We start from the raw sequence: 19,703 nt of genomic DNA on the forward strand, positions 1-19,703 counted from the left end.
TATAGTTCTTGGCCATATTGCATGTGTGTTGTAGCGCTATACGTTTTAGTGGCTAATCTTTCTTTCTTTCTCAGACTGGGCTATGAGAGTGAAACAAATTGCAAAGTTATGGAGGAAAGCCAGTTCCCAGGACAGGGCCCCATATGTGGTAAGTTCATTTTTTTTGACCAGGTAAGTGGATTGAGAACACATTCTGGGTTTGGAAGTTGTTTACATCCATGTTGGACTGTGATGCACTGCACTTATTTTGATCAGCAGGTTTTGCTGATTGACAACAGAAAAAGTCCATGCATTAAAAAAAAAGGCTAATCTTTTACAAAACATTTAAAACCTCCAATTAAACTTAGAACCCTATTCAATCAAAAATGTATTATTTCTGCTTCACCAGAACATTGTTGTTGACTTACTCCACAAACCTGATTGTGGCTTTTGATTGAATGGTGCCCTATACCTTTTGGAGTGATGAATCAAAGGGATCAGCCAGTTACTGATAAAATGTTAGTCTAAACAAACTTCCTGAAGTAGATATTTGTGTTTGTCTTGTTCTTTTCATCTGTTTTCTGTTGATATTTTAAACCCAAAGGCTCTCGCGCTTTGTCCCTTCTCGTGTCTTTGTTCTGTTTGAATGTTGTGTCTAGTATGTTTTCCAACTTAACACACAGTTCTTTGAGGATTTTTCAGGACAGTCTCTATGATGAAATTATATTTAACAACGCTCTGCATGTCCAAATTACTTGATGAGATTAGGTGATTGTAGAAGGTTTCTTCGCCTTGTGATTTTCCCCAAGACATTCAGAAAAAGGTGGAGCCTTTATTTGTTCCAGTAGGGTTTTAAGAAATTAGCGTCTCAGGAAATGTATCTTTCTTGCACCATCAATAAAAAAATGGACTACCTCTTCCAATCCCCTCTCTTCCAGCAAAAAGCACGGGATAACCGGGCGGCCCTGCGCATAAACAAAGTTCAGATGTCAAATGATACGCTGAAGAGACACCAGCATCCTCAGCAGCAGCAACTGTTGACTGACACCTTTGACCCCAATAGTGTCCCCTTGGACACTGAGCTGCTCTTCAAAGACTCTCTCAAGCCCAAGGAGTCTGAACACGAGCAGGAGTGGAAGTTCAGACAGGTAAGAGTTCCTTTGGAGGGTTAACATGTACTGGGAATGGAGGGAGGGGGGATATGAAAGCATGAGTACACTGTAAATAAAGCAGGGTTTCTCAACTACTGTTCTAGGAGTTGTTGAGGATTCGTTTGGCCTTAATTTTTTTTGTTTTTTGTTTAAACTGAGTCTGAGGGTATGGGATTGGATGCAGGATTGTGTGGCAATTGCATGCATGCCTTTAAAAGTAGATAAAATATTTTTGTTTAGTGGCTGCCTTGGCAGGTCTTCAGGAAGCCAAATGGTATAAGTGGGATTTTGTTCCTGCATGTTGAGAAACCCTGGTGTGAGAGCAGTGTACACTTATTTTTTATGTGTACATGTATTTAATGACACCATAATACACCACCATAATAATCAAAGTACCGCATGTCAGGGGAATGGTGAGTAGGAGCAAGGTGGTGAGATTGAACATAACATAACCTGGGGGCATGAAACAGATTTTTTTATTAAACTTTATATATGTGCATGGTTGAGTGAGTCATTTTTAAACAATACATTTGGCGTTCTCATACAGTCTACTAATTCTTAATTTGCATTGAAAAGGGAGAGTTAAATCAGATGTGGGGACCCCTTAAGAAGCAGCAGGAAAAGGTCCCAAAAAGCAAAGCCATAAAATCAACAAATAAAGACGTCCTTTTTGGACATTCCAACCAGGCAACTATAGCTGCAGGAGGTGGAAAAAATTCTCTGGTAAGATTCCCAAGGCGAAGCACTGTTCTGGTATTCGTCTGCCGAGAACCAATAAAGCAAAATTTACAAGGTGTAAGAAAAGCAAACTGTAAAGTGGAGTTGTAGGGAGAAAAGCTTGGTTAACTGGTAAAATCTGTCCTTGGTCCTGAAAAAACACAGTAACAGCCTCCAGAAGCTTTATTTCATCACCATATTATGACATACACCCTCACATTGTTCCCTCTTGCATGGCTTAACACCACACGCTAGACCCACTCATATTGAAAAATGCATTAAAACTTTGTTGTGAGTGAGGGAAAGAAAGCATTCCTAGCACCATGTCATCATAAAATTACAAATTCCATGCTTCCAAAAAGGCTTAATTAACTGAAGTGTCTCTCCTCCCCTGCTTTTCTTGTTTCCATGGCAGCAAATGAGACAAAAGAGCAAGCAGCAGGCGAAGATTGAAGCCACTCAAAAGCTGGAGCAGGTTAAAAATGAGCAGCTCCAGCAACAACAACAACAACAACAGCTGTTTAGCAGTCAGGCAGGTGGAGATACAACCCCTAATAGTGGTAACCAGAGCCCCATGACTCCTCAGCCCAGCAATGGAGGAAAGTCTGGAAACTCATCCCCACTGCAGCCAATAGTGTCTAAGGATGGCTTCGCTAGACCACAACTCCCGGGCACACCCACCTCTGGGTCACAGGATGACGTGTTCCTCAGACCCCAGCTCCCACCTCCGTCCTCGAGGACGCCCACCCAGGAGACCTCGTACCCTCAACAGGGACCATCCTCCCAGCCCCAGTCACCACATATGTTTTCCCCGGATTCCTCCTCAGGCTCCCGGCCGTCCTCGCCCTGGGACCCATACGCCAAAATGGTGGGCACCCCAAGACCGCCCCCTGGGGGTGGTGGATCCACCACGCCCCGGCAGAACTCTCTGTCGGAGATGCAGGAAAGGGGAGGGAGGCCTTCTGGTAATGCTGACCCCTATGCTAAGATGCCAGACACCCCCAGGCCCCCTGACCCCTTTGTTAAACCCATGGGACCTGCCAGGGTGGGCCCTTCAGGACTGGTTGAGCAGCAGCAACACCAGCAGGTCAGGCACAACATGATGAGCTCTCCTTCTGGAGGAGAGACTTTTGCCAGGATGGGCGGACACCGAGCCGAGGTCTACCAGCGCATGTCTCACAACCGCATGATCCTCTCTGACCCCTACTCCAGGCCTTTGCTCACTCCCATCCCTGGCAGCAACGAGTCAGGCTCCGTCTCGGTGTTCAAAGCCCCCATGCCTCCCCAGCAGTCCCAGCAAGAGCCCTACGGTGGCCCTATGCCTGGGGGACTTAAACGAGGGCCATCTGATGGCTTTCCCCAAGGACTACAGGCCGACCCTTACGCCCAGCAGCCTCTCACCCCCCGGCCACTCATGGGGGAAGGGTTCCCCAACGAGCCCAAGATGATGTGCCAAACCCAGGAGGGCCATTTCTCTCAACCCATGCCAATGATTAGACACCCTCACAGAAACCCGTATGCACAAGCGCCATCTACCCCGAGACCGGATTATTCACAGCAGATGTCTGACCCTTACACCCAACCACCAGGCACCCCCAGACCTCACTCTGAAAGCTATGCTCAACCTCCCGGCACCCCAAGGCCACACTCGGATCCCTCATACCTGCAGACGCCGCCTAGCCTTCGTCTAGACCAGTTCCCCCAGCAGCACCCACCCAATCACAGACCGTCTCCATCTCACTCCATGGATCCCTATGCTTCCATGCCAGGTACCCCCAGACCAGCACCAGGGGATAGGTTTCCCAAATCCCCCGGTAGTCAAAGGAACATGGACCCGTATGCCCAACAACCCGGAACACCAAGACCGCTCCTCGCTGACCCTTATGCACAAGCTCCAGGGACGCCGCGGCCAGAAGCAGGCCCTGATGCCTTCAATCGACTATGCTCCAGACCGACGCCCATGTCCCAGCTCCCAGCTGACCCATTCTCCCACCAGTCTCCGGGCAGGGTGCAGGACGGGTTTGCCTGTCCAAGCGCCCCGGGCTCGCAGACAGCTAAGCACCCAGGAATGTCGGATGAAAGTTTCTCTCTGCCGCAGTCGAATCATCACGGTGGTCAAACCCAGATTCACGATCCCTTTGAACTGGGTCCAATGACACCTTATGCCCAAACTTTGGAAAGGCAGGCCCATGATATCCCTCAGTCTAGCAGAAACACCGTTGACACTCAGAACAGCATGCTACCACACCTGGGAGACACTGAGGAGAAGCTCAGACAGGTATTTCCATTTGGTTGAGACACAATAACACTCACATGGGTAACACTTGAATTGCCATAAAGCCTTCTTCTGTTTGCATAGTTATTGGCAGGTGATAAGCCATTCCGCAGCCAATATGGCAGTGCATGTTGGTGCAACGTGAACATGTTTTGCTTCTCTGTAAGGATCCCCTCAAATTTGAATGAATACGTGCGTGATGTAACTTGCTAAAGTGTACCGTGCTCTCCCCCCGCAGCGCCAGAGACTGCGCCAGCAGATCCTTAGGCAGCAACAACAGAAGTCTGCCATCCGGCAAGAGAAAGGACTACTACAGGAAACTGTTGCAGCCCCCAGCCCGGGGACACCCCGCCACTGGTCACATGATGATCCCGCCCCACAGAATGACATGTTCGGCAGACCACCACCACCTTACCCAGGACCCATGAGAGGAGGTCAGAGGTTCCCTGGTACCTTTCTAGGGGACCAGCGAGGACACTTCCCCAATGAGGGCCAGTTTGCCAGACCCCACTTCCCCAGGGACATGGGCATGAGGCCACAAGAAATGAGGTTAGTTGAATTTGACAGCATAGATTTCACTCAGCTGTTTTGTTCAAACTTCTTTGTATGCACAGGGTCTTTACCCATATTCAGCTGTATATTTTTATAATTGGCTTGCAGAATTTATTGCTCCCCTTGACAAGATTAAATTAATACAATTATGTTTAACATGCTCGAAATGTGGAATGAAGTGTCATTGTTGAAGTCCCACTTAGTGTAATCTTCCTTATTGAAGATGTGTATAGGGAGCAACCAGTGCTGTTGTGTTATGCTTGGGATGTAGTCACGGATAAGCATTTGACAATGTGTTTTCTACTCTCAGGTTTGGATTCCCTTCCAGCCCTCAAGGATCCCTTCAACCAGGCCAGGAGCAACACTTCCTCAGGGCCCTTCACCAGATGCCCGGCGGGCCCATGGTCGACAATGTTCCACCCCAGATGAGAATGTCTCACTCTGTGGACTTTTCCAGGGGGGTCATGGGGGGCAACACCCAGATGGGGCTCCCCCAGCCCTTTCCCCCACAGGGCCTTCCTGTCCAGCAGCACAACATCATGGGTCAGCCGTTCATCGAGCTCCGCCACAGGGCCCCTCAGAACAGAATGAGGATGCCCTTTGGGCATGGACCTCCCAATGTCATGGACCCCTCCAACCAGCCTCAGATACCACCCCAGGGCTTCATGGAAGGCCAGGAGATGGGCTTCGCTGGGAACCAGTTATCCAGAATGATGGACCCCATGATGGACAGTCCTTCCCAGGGATCGGTCGGTCACACACACATGTCGGCTAGTATGGAGAACCTGCACCAGCAGCAGACTGAAGTACCAATGACCATGGGGCAGCGACAGCATCCTTCACTGAATAGGTCACTCAGCCACCCTGTCACTGGTGAGCCACTCAATGCAGCGCCATCTAGTATGCTCTTGCCTGGGTCTAGCACCGGTCAAACGGAAGAGACTCAGATACCCAGTGGAGACGGAATTGAGGAAAACTTGGACGCTGAAGACTCCGCAGTAAAGGACCTTGAAGATGTGGAGGTCAAAGACCTGGTCGATCTGAACCTGAACCTGGACCCGGATGATGGCAAAGACCTTGAACTGGGACCCAATGACCTGCACCTCGACGACTTCCTCATGTCAGGGAAGTTTGACCTCATCGCCTACACGGACCCCGAGCTCAACCTGGATGACAAGAAAGACATGTTCAATGAAGAAGATCTGGACCTGGGCGACCCTATGGAGGACCACCAACAGGGTGAGACCTCAGACCTCCAGAAAGCCTTGTCAGAGAAGAGGAAAGGCAGCGTGGATGACGCAGCCACCTCGTCCCAATCCGGGGTGAAATCTGACAAACGGGAGGCCAACGAAGCGAAAGAGACCTTAGACATGTTTAAAACCGAGGATACAATCAAAACGGAGGTCAAAGATGAACACGTGCACAACCAGGACCAGTCTCTCTGCAGTGGCCCGATGAATGACAACAGAACCATAACAAACCAAGAGGGCGCAGGGCTGTATGAGCAGCCTGGACAAAGTGACTCCGGCTCAACTCCGGTCCTCTCCTGCCTTCTGATCAAAGAAAAACTGGAAAACATTGGGTTTGGCCCAAACTGCTCTCCTCAAAAAGGTAACATGGCTGCACAGGCCACCGGGCTACACCCAAGCACCGGCATGCTGATGCTACCTAGGCAACACGCCCAAGACAACAGGCTCAATCCCAGCGTGGCTATGGGACATCGTGTGAGCCCCACGGTGGTTCAGAGCAGACTTTCAATGGGAAACCTCAGCTTCGGGGCCTCAGCCAACCAACAGGTGGAGCTCAACCTAGCCATGGTTGGAGCCGGTCAGCAGCCCACTGCCCACGGCCAGAACCCCCAGGGCCAGCAGGGCATATTCCCCCAACAGCAGGGACCCTCACTGGGGCAGGCCGGCCCACAGAACAGGCCTCTGCTGCTGGAAGAGCAGCCCCTCCTCCTACAGGACCTGCTGGACCAGGAGAGGCAGGAGCAGCAGCAACAGAGGCAAATGCAGGCCATGATCCGACAGCGCTCCAGCGACTCCTTCTTCCCCAATATGGGTAAGGGCATTGAGCTTCAGATAGACATGTCTACTGTTTTGGTCACCCATTTCATTTAGTCACACACATTACCAGGGTGTTGTCAGATTAGTTATCTGGGGGTTTTGTAGTAATTTTGCATGGTCATCATTTTTGGTATAAATGTGGAATGTCGAGCCATTTCAGTTGGAGCCTCATGCTTTATTTTTTATTTTTTTTATTTCACCTATTTAACCAGGTAGGCAAGTTGAGAACAAGTTCTCATTTACAATTGCGACCTGGCCAAGATAAAGCAAAGCAGTTCGACAGATACAACGACACAGAGTTACACATGGAGTAAAACAAACATACAGTCAATAATACAGTATAAACAAGTCTATATACAATGTGAGCAAATTAGGTGAGAAGGGAGGTAAAGGCAAAAAAGGCCATGGTGGCAAAGTAAATACAATATAGCAAGTAAAACACTGGAATGGTAGTTTTGCAATGGAAGAATGTGCAAAGTAGAAATAAAAATAATGGGGTGCAAAGGAGCAAAATAAATAAATAAATTAAATACAGTTGGGAAAGAGGTAGTTGTTTGGGCTAAATTATAGGTGGGCTATGTACAGGTGCAGTAATCTGTAAGATGCTCTGACAGTTGGTGCTTAAAGCTAGTGAGGGAGATAAGTGTTTCCAGTTTCAGAGATTTTTGTAGTTCGTTCCAGTCATTGGCAGCAGAGAACTGGAAGAGAGGCGGCCAAAGAAAGAATTGGTTTTGGGGGTGACTAGAGAGATATACCTGCTGGAGCGTGTGCTACAGGTGGGAGATGCTATGGTGACCAGCGAGCTGAGATAAGGGGGGACTTTACCTAGCAGGGTCTTGTAGATGACATGGAGCCAGTGAGTTTGGCGACGAGTATGAAGCGAGGGCCAGCCAACGAGAGCGTACAGGTCGCAATGGTGGGTAGTATATGGGGCTTTGGTGACAAAACGGATTGCACTGTGATAGACTGCATCCAATTTGTTGAGTAGGGTATTGGAGGCTATTTTGTAAATGACATCGCCAAAGTCGAGGATTGGTAGGATGGTCAGTTTTACAAGGGTATGTTTGGCAGCATGAGTGAAGGATGCTTTGTTGCGAAATAGGAAGCCAATTCTAGATTTAACTTTGGATTGGAGATGTTTGATATGGGTCTGGAAGGAGAGTTTACAGTCTAACCAGACACCTAAGTATTTGTAGTTGTCCACGTATTCTAAGTCAGAGCCGTCCAGAGTAGTGATGTTGGACAGGCGGGTAGGTGCAGGTAGCGATCGGTTGAAGAGGAGGCCACGGAAGGAGAGTTGTATGGCATTGAAGCTTGCCTGGAGGGTTGTTAACACAGTGTCCAAAGAAGGGCCGGAAGTATACAGAATGGTGTCGTCTGCGTAGAGGTGGATCAGGGACTCACCAGCAGCAAGAGCGACCTCATTGATGTATATTATTAAAGATTCTGAGGGAAAAGAAGTACTTGACATTTGTTAAATTGTAATTTGAGGAACAGAATGTTGGACTTAATTATTTTTTACGAAGAGACATTTTTGGGAGTCTTACTTCACCACCGTTCCATCCATAATTTTGACATGGCACTTGTTAGGGGTGGCTTCTTTTGAAATGGCTTAACTTCTTGACGCTACCCATCCCTGTAGCGGGATAACTTTCGCCTGCAACCGCTGAATAGCATAGCGCAACAGTCAAATAATATTACTAGAAGATATTCATATTCATTAAATCACAAATGCAATATTTTGAAACACAGCTCTCCCTGTCGTCTCAGATTTTGAAATTATGCTTTACAGCGAAAGCAATCCAAGCGTTTGTGTAAGTTTAGCGATAGCATAGCATTATGTACACTTAGCATCAGGAAGCTTGGTCACGAAAATCAGAAAAGCAATCAAATGAACCGTTTTAACTTTGATGATCTTCGGATGTTTTCACTCACGAGACTCCCAGTTACACAGCAAATATTATTTTTATACCCAAAATACCGACTTTTGTTTGTCGTGTTATGTTCAGAAATCCACAGGAAAGAATGGTCACGACAACGCAGACGGAAATTCCAAATAGTCTTCATAATGTCCACAGAAACATGTCAAACGTTTTTTATAATCATTCCTCGGGTAGTTTTTAAAATATATATTCGATAATATATCAACCGAGTGTGTAGCTTTTTCCATAACAGCGGGAGGAACAATGGCCGTTTTACTCAATTGCGCACCAACTCACTCTGAGAGCCCCCACCTGTCCACTTACGCAATGTAATCCTTCACACTCATTTTTCAAAATAAAAGCCTGAAACTATGTCTAAAGACTGTTGACACCTTAGGGAAGCCACAGAAAAAGGAATCTGGTTGATATCCCTTTAAATGAAGAACAGGCACGCATAGGAACACAGACGTTTCAAAATAAGAGGCACTTTCTGATTGGATTATCCTCAGGCTTTCGCCTGCAATATCAGTTATGTTATACTCACAGACAATATTTTTACAGTTTTGGAAACTTTAGAGGGTTTTCTGTCCTAATCTGTCAATTACAGTGGGGCAAAAAGTATTTAGTCAGCCACTAATTGTGCATGTTCTCCCACTTAAAAAGATGAGAGGCCTGTAATTTTCATTGTGGGTACACTTCAACTATGACAGACAAAATGAGAAAAACAATCCAGAAAATCACATTGTAGGATTTTTTATGAATTTATTTGAAAATTATGGTGGAAAATAGGTATTTGGTCACCTACAAACAAGCAAGATTTCTGGCTCTCACAGACCTGTAACTTCTTCTTTAAAAGAAGGTCAACTAGCTACGATTAAGTGGACTTCTTTATTTTTTAGCAGACTTTGATGCCATCACGGACCCGATCATGAAGGCCAAGATGGTAGCTCTGAAGGGAATCAATAAAGTCATGGCTCAAAACAGCATGGGAATGCCCCCAATAGTCATTAACAGGTAAGACAAAAGCTCACCCTAATGCTAGCTCATTATTTGTGCTTGTGGGTAATATTATGTACATTCATTTAAAGGCTTTTTGTAATACTCTCTTGGTCCGTCCAAAACACTATTGAGAAGCTTAGTATTGGATGGGAAATATTTAGAAGTACATTTAATGTTCCCTAAAACAACGATCGTCTCATTTGTCTTTGTGGCAGAATTCAGCAGACGCCAGGAGCACATGGACCAGATGCTGCCGCCGCTCTGCCTCAACATGTGCTTGGACAGGTAAGCATTGTGAATCAACCACTGTCTGTCTGTTTCATCTATTCTGCTAAAAAACAAGGCCTCATTACCGTTTGTTAATTGTTTTCACAGGACGGGAAGTTGGCTCCACAGATGGCAAGACCAAACCCCCCAAATTTTGGACCTGGATTTGTCAGTGAGTGGACGACAACCCAACGTTTTTTTATTTGAATTTGATCATGACATCCTTATTCACATTAACCAAATAATTCATCATAGACCATTCTTTTGGTTTCTTCAGTATTTCATATGTTGACCACCATATCCAATCCACCTATATCCCTTTGGGATTTATACATCCAAAGTAAAAATGGCACTTAACCCAGTCTTGTCTCTCAGACGACAGCCAGAGGAAGCAGTATGAGGAGTGGCTCCAGGAGACCCAGCAGCTGCTCCAGATGCAGCAGAAGTTTCTAGAAGATCAGATTGGGGCCCACAGGAAGTCCAAGAAGGCCCTGTCGGCCAAACAGCGGACCGCCAAGAAGGCAGGCCGGGAGTTCCCTGAGGAGGACGTCGAGCAGCTGAAGCATGTGACCGAGCAGCAGAGTGTGGTGCAGAAGCAGTTGGAGCAGGTAGCTAACTAAATTTAGCAGGAGTTAATTACCGCCATTCCATGTTGAAGGTTTTGAAAATATTGAGATCTTGGATTTGGCTTATGTTTTTTACATTACAAGATTTTACAACGTTACATGGCATAATCTGTACAATTATTGGAAATTCTGAGTACCTAAATAATGTAAAGAAAGAGAGCGGTTCTAGTCATTCACCTTGAAGAGGTGGATAAGAAAAGGGAATCATATCTTAAGCCACCTGAATAGGCTGACTCTCTCTGGAATCTTTGAGGGTCTACTTCAGGATTTGCCTCCAACCCTTTTGGTTTTAAGCACCTGTATCATTTTGGATTCTATCTTAAAGATTTTCTCTTGAAGTTAAACCTCTGTTGGCGGCTCTTTATCACGTCTTTGCTTTGTATTCCCGTCCCCTCAGAAATGGGAAAACACCTTGATTATGACCATGAACGTTTTGGCTTAAATGTCCTCCTTCTTAGCAACACAAAGCTTAATTGCTGCAGTACATCTGCTACTTTTATTTGTATTTGTTTGATTGAACCTTTATTTTACTAGGCAATTTACAATGGCAAAAACACCCATCACGACAAGAGACAACTCAACAAAGAACTACTTGTTTTATTGAGAATCAAGGGAAACATTACGCCCGAAAACAAACCTTTTGACCTTTTCTTAGCAACAAAGTGGCGACTTCGCTAATTATTTCCAACTGTTGTGACCTTTTCATTGTGGCGAGGCGCGAGACTTCACTGTCGCATGAAGACCACAGGAGACAGCAGACATGATTTATTCTGTGACATTAACACAGTCTACTCTGTCAACATTTTCTCAAATCAAATCAAATGTATTTATATAGCCCTTCGTACATCAGCTGATATCTCAAAATGCTGTACAGAAACCCAGCCTAAAACCCCAAACAGCAAACAATGCAGGTGTAAAAGCACGGTGGCTAGGAAAAACTCCCTAGAAAGGCCAAAACCTAGGAAGAAACCTAGAGAGGAACCGGGCTATGTGGGGTGGCCAGTCCTCTTCTGGCTGTGCCGGGTAGAGATTATAACAGAACATGACCAAGATGTTCAAATGTTCATAAATGACCAGCATGGTCGAATAATAATAAGGCAGAACAGTTGAAACTGGAGCAGCAGCACAGTCAGGTGGACTGGGGACAGCAAGGAGCCATCATGTCAGGTAGTCCTGGGGCACGGTCCTAGGGCTCAGGTCCTCCGAGAGAGAGAAAGAAAGAGAGAAGGAGAGAATTAGAGAACGCACATTTAGATTCACACAGGACACCGAATAGGACAGGAGAAGTACTCCAGATATAACAAACTGACCCTAGCCCCCCGACACATAAACTACTGCAGCATAAATACTGGAGGCTGAGACAGGAGGGGTCAGGAGACACTGTGGCCCCATCCGAGGACACCCCCGGACAGGGCCAAACAGGAAGGATATAACCCCACCCACTTTGCCAAAGCACAGCCCCCACACCACTAGAGGGATATCTTCAACCACCAACTTACCATCCTGAGACAAGGCTTTACTAAGTACCTGCCAAAATAAAAGAAACGCCAACATATAGTGTCTTAACGGGGCGTTGGGCCACCATAACAGCTTCAATCCACCTTGACATACACTACCGTTCAAAGGTTTGGGGTCACTTAGAAATGTCCATGTCCCTGCTCCAGATACTCAACTAAAGGCCAGATACTCTAAAGGCCAGTTTTATTTATTCTTTAATCAGTACAACAGTTTTCAGCTGTGCTAACATAATTGCAAAAGGGTTCTCTAATGTTAAATTAGCCTTTTAAAATAAACTTGGATTAGCTAACACAACGTGCCATTGGAACACAGGAGTGCTGGTTGCTGATAATGGGCATCTGTACGCCTACGTAGATATTCCATTTAAAAAATCAGTCGTTTCCAGCTACAATAGCAATTTACAACATTATCAAATTTGCTTTTCTTCCAAAAACAAGGACATTTCTAAGTGACCAAAAACTTTTGAACAGTAGTGTCGATTATACAAGTGTCTGAAAATCTATTGGAGGGATGCGACAACATCCTTCCACAAATTCCATCAGTTGGTGTTTAGTTGATAGTGGTGGAAAACGCTATCTCGGGCAGCTCTAGAATCTACTATAAGTGTTCAATTGGTTTGAGATCTGGTGACTATGACACACACATACACACACACCCTTTAAACCCCCTGTGCTCCTTTGAGACCCTCTTTCAAAGTCATTGAAATCTCTTCTAGCCATGGTAGACAAAATAATGGCCAACTGAGCATTTTTATACATGACCCTAAGCTTGATGGGATGCTAATTTCTTAATTAACTCAGGAACCACACCTGTGTGGAAGCATCTGCATCACTCATTTACTCGTGTTTTCCTTTTTGGCAGTATATTCTAAGATATTAAGATCATGTTATTTACTTGGTAATGGTTCAATCTGATTTCTTGTGGGTAGTGAATTCATTGAAGCATTTACTATATCACTAAGCATTCTCTAGTTCCAGGTAATTGCCAATTTTATGGAGGCATAAGCAACAGAAAATAGTATTTGATCACTCTGTTCTTTCTGTGATTGCCAGGTAAATACCAATTCTAATTGGGCTGGATACAAAAGTGGTGCCTAAAAATGTTTCTCAATATCTTCTTGGACTGTGCAGATCCCTTCAATCTGCTCACATTTCTCTGTTTTCTTTTTCCTCTGTTTTCTTTCTCTCTGGTAGATTCGGAAACAGCAGAAAGACCATGCAGAGCTGATAGAGGAGTACCGTGTCAAGCAGCAGCAGCAACGGCCATGTCTCCAGGCTCCTATGATGCCACCCATGCCTGGGATGCATACTCAAGCTGCCCCTATGATGCCCGGAGCGCCCCCTATGGGCCAGCCCATGATGGGGCCCATGATGCCAATGCAGCCCCACCCCAGCCAACATAACCCTGCCTGCATTCCCAACATGCCAGGCTGGCACCCAGGGGGAGCCCAAGGACTGATGGGAGGCCCAGGTCCAAGAATTCCAGCTCACATGCCCCCACAGATGCCCCTTGCTAGCCCTGCCCAGTTGCCACCGCCCCAGTTACCACCCCAAGCCCAACTACCACCACAGCCCACACCCTCAATGGTGCCTGGCGCAAAAGCTACACCAACGGGAAACGGAGCAGGTGCCCAGGGAGCGAACGGTGGAAGTGGTGGCAACAGCCTCGCTGTGAAATTTGACGACAACAACCCATTCAGTGAGGGCTTCCAGGAGCGCGAGAGGCGGGACCGCCTGAGGGAGCAGCAGGAGAGACAGAGGGTCCAGCTTATGCAGGAGGTGGAGAGGCACCGGGCCATGCAGCAGCGGCTGGAGATGGAGCAGCAAGGCCTGGGTCTGGGGCCTACTGGGCTCCTATCCGGCTCTGGAGCTACAAACCCCGGAGGGGATAGCTTGGCCCACATGCCATTCTACAGTACTGATCTGCCCCAAGACTTCATGCAACCCTCTAGGCCTAAACAACAGCAGGGGCAGCTAGGGCCCATGTACCCCGAGCAGAGCAACATGCAGCCAAGCTTCACCAGCACTGGCGGGCCACTCCCAGGTCAGGGCTTCATACCGGATGGTGAGCGCAGGTCCATGCCTGGGAACAGGGCATTTGGTAGTCCCGAGATGGGTCCCAATTTCCGGTCCAAAATCCCCATGCTACAGGGGCTTAACTACCCCCCTGGACAGCCCCGTCCCGCTGGGTTCAGAGATCGTGGGATGATGCCTCAGGTCGGGGGCGAGGGACATGGACCCCCATTCGGAATGGACTCATCCACCCCCCTACCTCCCAACTACCCCGGCTCAGGCCAGTCCTTGATCCAGCTCTACTCCAACATCATCCCAGAGGAGAAGGCCAAGAAGAAGAGGAACAGGAAGAAGAAGAGAGACTCTGTCGACGACGCAGACTCAGTCAAGACCCCATCCACTCCCCACTCAGACCTCTGCGCCCCACTGACTCCCTCCCACATGTCTGACACCTCATCCACCCCCACCCGGAGCCTCAGCATTCCCGGAGAGCAGGATCTGTCTGATCTTTTCCTCCCTGTGGGGTCCTCGGGTTTGGCCCCCTCCTCAGAACTGGAGAGGCAGCTCTCGGGCAGCGGCTTAGCCCAGGGTGGGCTCTCCAACATGGGCTCGGAGAATGACCGGGCCTCCCTGTTTGACGAAACCCTCCAAATCAAGCTGGAGAGGATAGAGACTGAGTGCAGAGGGGCCGTGGCAGCCAACGAAGGGTCTGCCTTGTGGCACGGTCCCCGAGCCGGGGGGATAGTGAAGGAGGAGGAGGGAAGCGAGGGGGGGCTCTCTTCACCACTCCATGGCGCCAAAGGGGGGGACGCAGGGAATGAGCTGCTTAAGCACCTGCTGAAAAACAAGAGTACGCCCCCGCCAGGTGCCAGCGCCAACCAGGCCCCTCCCACACAGCAGATATCCTGCAACAGCCTTAGCTCAGAGCAAGAGGCCTCGGCAGACCTCAAAGCCACCGCCAGGCCGGCCTCCACCACCAACAACATGGTGAGAAGGGAAAGACCACATTCACACAGACACATAATCATCACACCTATGTTCTGAAATCAAACTATTTGGGTATAAAATGCACAAAAAAATGCTATTCAGTACTACATTCCTAAAGAAAGCCCTTTGTTGTGTCTATAATAGTAGCTCACCAACCTTGCTTGTATCATTGTATTTTCCCAGACTCCCCCACACAGTCAGCTGACAGGAAGCACAGAGCTTCTAGAACCCTCGGTTCCGGCACAGGGCAAAAGGAAGCAGCAACGCAACAAACGGACGCCCAAAAACGGGGCGGAGAAACCGCCGTCACGCTACAAGAGGAGGAAGAAGGAGGAAGAGGAGAGGCAGATCGGTTATTCCAGTACTGACAGTCTGACACAGCTCAAACGGGTACATGTCATAGTAGTCAGACACCAAACAGTGTTGAATGTGTTGATTAGCGTGTGTTTATTGAATCTGCAGTGGCGATTTTAGCATGTAAATCTTGGTGGGGCAAACTCAACAAGAAATGTTTTTATGCATGCCAGCAAAGCCACTACACAACACATGAATTTCACTATAATGGTGACAAACAGTGCCCACAAACTGTTAGGGTCTACATAAAGCTGTCCCAACAGCAGATCTTTCTTTTCAGCACCATGGAGGGAATCCTTACCACCGCTACACCTGGATATCAGCTGAGCCTTGTCTGGCAGCAAAACAGTTAATTTAGCCTCATTTACTGCCCTTAAAAAAAAACATTGCTGCTATGGTTGACCTCCTTAAACAAATGTGGTTTTGCCTGGCAATTGAGATGTACAAACTATGGCATAAGGGGACGATAAGAGGCAATTCGTAATTTCGATTAAGACATTAATGAGCGAGTTAAGACGGACATAGTCAATAACTATTTTTTTCAGCACTTTTGAAATGTACAGCGACAGAATTCAGAACATGGGCCGTTAAGAGTATTATCGCTGTACACCAAGTCAGGACCGTAGGATAAATAAAAGGGGCATAATAAGCAGACCATGAAAGCTCTTACAATATTTGATGATGACATTTCTCTAAAATAAGCTTTAGGCTACATGTGCACCACCAAGTCAGAATAGTAGGCTAAATGATGAGGGGCAAAGGGACCAAATTATTAGGGTGAGGCACGTGGGCTATTAACACCTTACTACACAACATATACTTAGTATTACTTTCTTAGCTAAAGTATACTTATCTCCCTGGCATATTACATCATTTATGCAGCCGCATACAAGCCATTTTGCACTTACCTTGTTCTGTGCTCACTTGAACAGGAAGGTAGCGTGACAGTCCTTCTTGTGGGCAAATTATGTCATCAGTCTGGCATTCATGGTGCTTTCAAGACAACTGGGAACTAAGTTTGAATCATGACGTCAGTGATCTTCAGGTCAAAGCTACAACGTGATTTGACGTCATTTTATCTGTGGCCAATTTTTTTTATTTCACCAGGTAGGCCAGTTGAGAACAAGTTCTCATTTACAACTGCAACCTGGCCAAGATAAAGCAAAGCAGTGCAACAAAAACAACAACACAAAGTTACACATGGGATTAACAAACGTACAGTCACCTTGACCTTAAGCCTTCTTAGATTGGCACTTCTAATGTAAATCTATGGCAGCACCCAACGGGATTGAATTTTCTAGCTCTCCCTGTAGATTTTGCAGTGACGTAGTGTCCCCATGAGTGACAGAACACTGAGTCAATCACAGCACAACTAGAGAACATTAACATCCCCTACGCTCTGTATTTTCTGCTGGCTGCCCCACAACCACAGATAGCACAGAGCTAGCCTGAAACACCTGCATTTTGGAGCTGACTTACTCAAGAAAGCAAAACAAAGACAATGTTTATATGCGGCTTTATTAACTCAATGATTCATTTATTTTGTTACATTGTTTGCAAACTGATATGTGACGTTTATTAATGCAAAAATAACATGCAAACGCCCCACCTGCCCTGAATTTTTTAAACATTTTTATTTAACCTTTATGTAACTAGGCAAGTCAGTTAAAAACAAATTCATATTTTACAATGACAGCCTACCCCAGCCAAACCCTCCCCAACCCGGATGACGCTGGGCCAATTGTGTGCCGCCCTATGGGACTCCCGATCACGGCCAGTTGTGATACAACCCGGGATCAAACCAGGGTCAGTAGTGACGCCTCTAGCACTGAGATGCAGTGCCTTTAGACCGCTGTGCCACTCCGGAGTCCCATCGGACGGGTCGCCACTGTGAATGTGTTGATTGACAAATTGGTCTGGTAATATAGCCAGGCCTAAAACAAACGTCTGTATTTTGATCATTTAAAAAAATATATTTGATTGATGGTGTTTATTGTTGCAACTGTGTGGTGCCGCTTTGGGCAAATTATCACTCAGGCTGCTGCTGATTTTGTAGATGAACGTGTATCTGATATCTTCTTCTGCAGTTGCTTGGGCACAAACGGGGGTGTTATTTTGCTGTTTTCTGTTAACACACCTGATAAATTACTGTCATCTTAATGTTTAATTGAACGGTCCGTGGATTTTTGAAAGAAGCACTCGGAATTTGTGGACAGCATAAACAGAATATTACATGGAAAATACCTAGTACTTTTTAGGTGAATAATCATAAAATAATTGCATGTCATTCAAATTAGGAGTAGATATACCATGGGTTACTCTGCAGTGAACTATTCTGCTTTTTGTCTTGACCTCCCAAGTCTCCGTACACTTTCGATAAAATGACTTCAGCTAATAACTGTCAATAGTTTTTATTAAATTTCTAGAACCAATTTTAATCCTGTTCAGTGCTTACCTCGAAATTTAAGCAGTGAGAAAGCCTTTGGCCTTACTAACCCTCTTCCCCCTCTTCTCGTCCTCCACAGCAGCTCTCTCTGCTGCCCCTGATGGAGCCCCTAATGGGGGTCAACTTTGCCCACTTCCCACCCTTCGGCAGCGGGCAGGTCAACGGGGAGAACAGGCTGTCGGGCTCCTTCGGCAGCGCCTCTCTGGATGGCGTGTCAGACTACTATTCACAGCTCATCTACAAGGTGAAGAGACCCTTAGGTCAAAAGTTGTGTAGGCACGTCCGTCTGTTTTTCATGTGAAGAGTACAACAAGGTATATTATAGGAAAGGAATAGATTTAATAGAAAAGAAAAAGGATACCCGCACACTGTTGAATGTTCCTGTATATTCAAACACATTTCCCTAGTTGGATCCAGTTAAAATGTTGTCTGCTTTGCCATTTTGTAGCAGAACAACTTGAGCAACCCACCTACCCCTCCAGCGTCACTCCCACCCACGCCGCCTCCCATGGCGAGGCAGAAGATGGTCAACGGGTTCGCCACGGCCGAGGACCTCGCCAGGAAAGCTGCTGTCTTGGGCAGCCATGATGGTAAAGTGACTCGTGTTAAAAATCACTTCGGAGAAGTAATGCTGTGGTAATATTGTAGCCAATGTTAAAGTGATTTGAAAATATATTATATATATCAAAGAATCTTTGCTGGCATTTTAATGGCAAGACACATTTCTGTGATCTGAAAATAAAAAGGACAATCCATTTTTGTGTTTCAATGGCTGAAATATGTTTGTTGTTGAATTAACATTAGTGATCAAAGGACTGAGAGCCAAGCAGCTACCTACAGCATTCCGGACAGAGGAAGACCTCATGGCCCATGACATCACCCAGGGGCCCAAGAGAGTGGACGTTCCCGCCTCGCTCCCCACACCACCTCATAACAACCAGGAGGAACTCAGGTGAGGACTTGCTAATCCACATTTCAATGGGATTTAGAGGCAGGATGGTTCCCTCCTCGCTTCTGAACGAGTAACTATAGTAACTCATTTTGCTTCTGAGGGGAGTATTAAAGACTGACTTATATCCTGCTGTACCAAGCTGGCTCAGTGGTTGAACTAGTTTCCTTCATTCTGTATGTCCCAGGGGCCAGGACCACTGTGTAGACAGGGACACCCCCGACAGCTTTGTCCCCTCCTCATCCCCCGAGAGCGTAGTCGGCATGGAGATCAGCCGCTACCCCGACCTGTCAAAGGTCAAGGAGGAGCCCACCTCGCCTTGCTCCTCTCCCGTCATACCCATGCTGCCTAGCGCCAGCGGGAAAGGTAAGAATCACACACCTTTCACGCCTGACTGAAGTCGAGGTACCAATAAATGGTAATTTAGAGTTATGTTGAGTTAGAAGTTTTGCTTGTTAGTACTACTAATCATTAGGTAGCGATTGTATTGGTGAAGATCTTTAAGAATAATTCTCAGGCCAGGGTTATACAAGCATTTTAACTGCTGCTTTGTGTTAGTTCCTGTGGAATATTAGATTGTCTGGTGCTTCCTTTAGGAACTGAGATAAAGCAAGAGGTCAAGACTGAACCCTCAAGCTCCTTCTTCGGGTCCCAGTTTGGACAGCCTCCATCCTGCGCCAAAGCTGGCCTGGTATCCATAGAAATCACCTTGAATCCGGTCTCAGCGGAGGTGAGTGGCTAGTTTATTTCATGTTGTACACATTTACAGCTATAGACTGAATTGTAGTGGACATAGTGAATACATACATAACTGCAAATACACTTCTGGGTAACCAAGCCAGACCATATACAACACATTCAAGAAAACTCATTTCCATGATAG

At 46.7% G+C, this 19,703-nt stretch overlaps 1 protein-coding gene across 1 annotated transcript in view; it reads left to right on the plus strand.

The window, feature by feature from the left end:
* kmt2ca (lysine (K)-specific methyltransferase 2Ca) overlaps positions 1–19,703 on the plus strand; it is a 297,312-nt gene that overhangs the window by 269,274 nt on the left and 8,335 nt on the right. Inside the window, exons 35-50 of the mRNA XM_052484247.1 lie at positions 75–148; positions 918–1,127; positions 2,263–4,125; positions 4,361–4,671; positions 4,985–6,735; positions 9,565–9,676; positions 9,877–9,946; positions 10,037–10,100; positions 10,304–10,536; positions 13,266–15,071; positions 15,255–15,461; positions 17,951–18,115; positions 18,320–18,461; positions 18,676–18,823; positions 19,008–19,186; positions 19,417–19,550. Of these exons, the coding sequence (XP_052340207.1) occupies positions 75–148; positions 918–1,127; positions 2,263–4,125; positions 4,361–4,671; positions 4,985–6,735; positions 9,565–9,676; positions 9,877–9,946; positions 10,037–10,100; positions 10,304–10,536; positions 13,266–15,071; positions 15,255–15,461; positions 17,951–18,115; positions 18,320–18,461; positions 18,676–18,823; positions 19,008–19,186; positions 19,417–19,550 (7,469 nt within the window). The remainder of the gene's footprint in view (positions 1–74; positions 149–917; positions 1,128–2,262; positions 4,126–4,360; positions 4,672–4,984; positions 6,736–9,564; positions 9,677–9,876; positions 9,947–10,036; positions 10,101–10,303; positions 10,537–13,265; positions 15,072–15,254; positions 15,462–17,950; positions 18,116–18,319; positions 18,462–18,675; positions 18,824–19,007; positions 19,187–19,416; positions 19,551–19,703) is intronic.

The sequence above is a fragment of the Oncorhynchus keta genome, chromosome 28 (genome assembly GCF_023373465.1).
Source record: "Oncorhynchus keta strain PuntledgeMale-10-30-2019 chromosome 28, Oket_V2, whole genome shotgun sequence".
NCBI classification, from domain to species: Eukaryota; Metazoa; Chordata; class Actinopteri; order Salmoniformes; family Salmonidae; genus Oncorhynchus; species Oncorhynchus keta.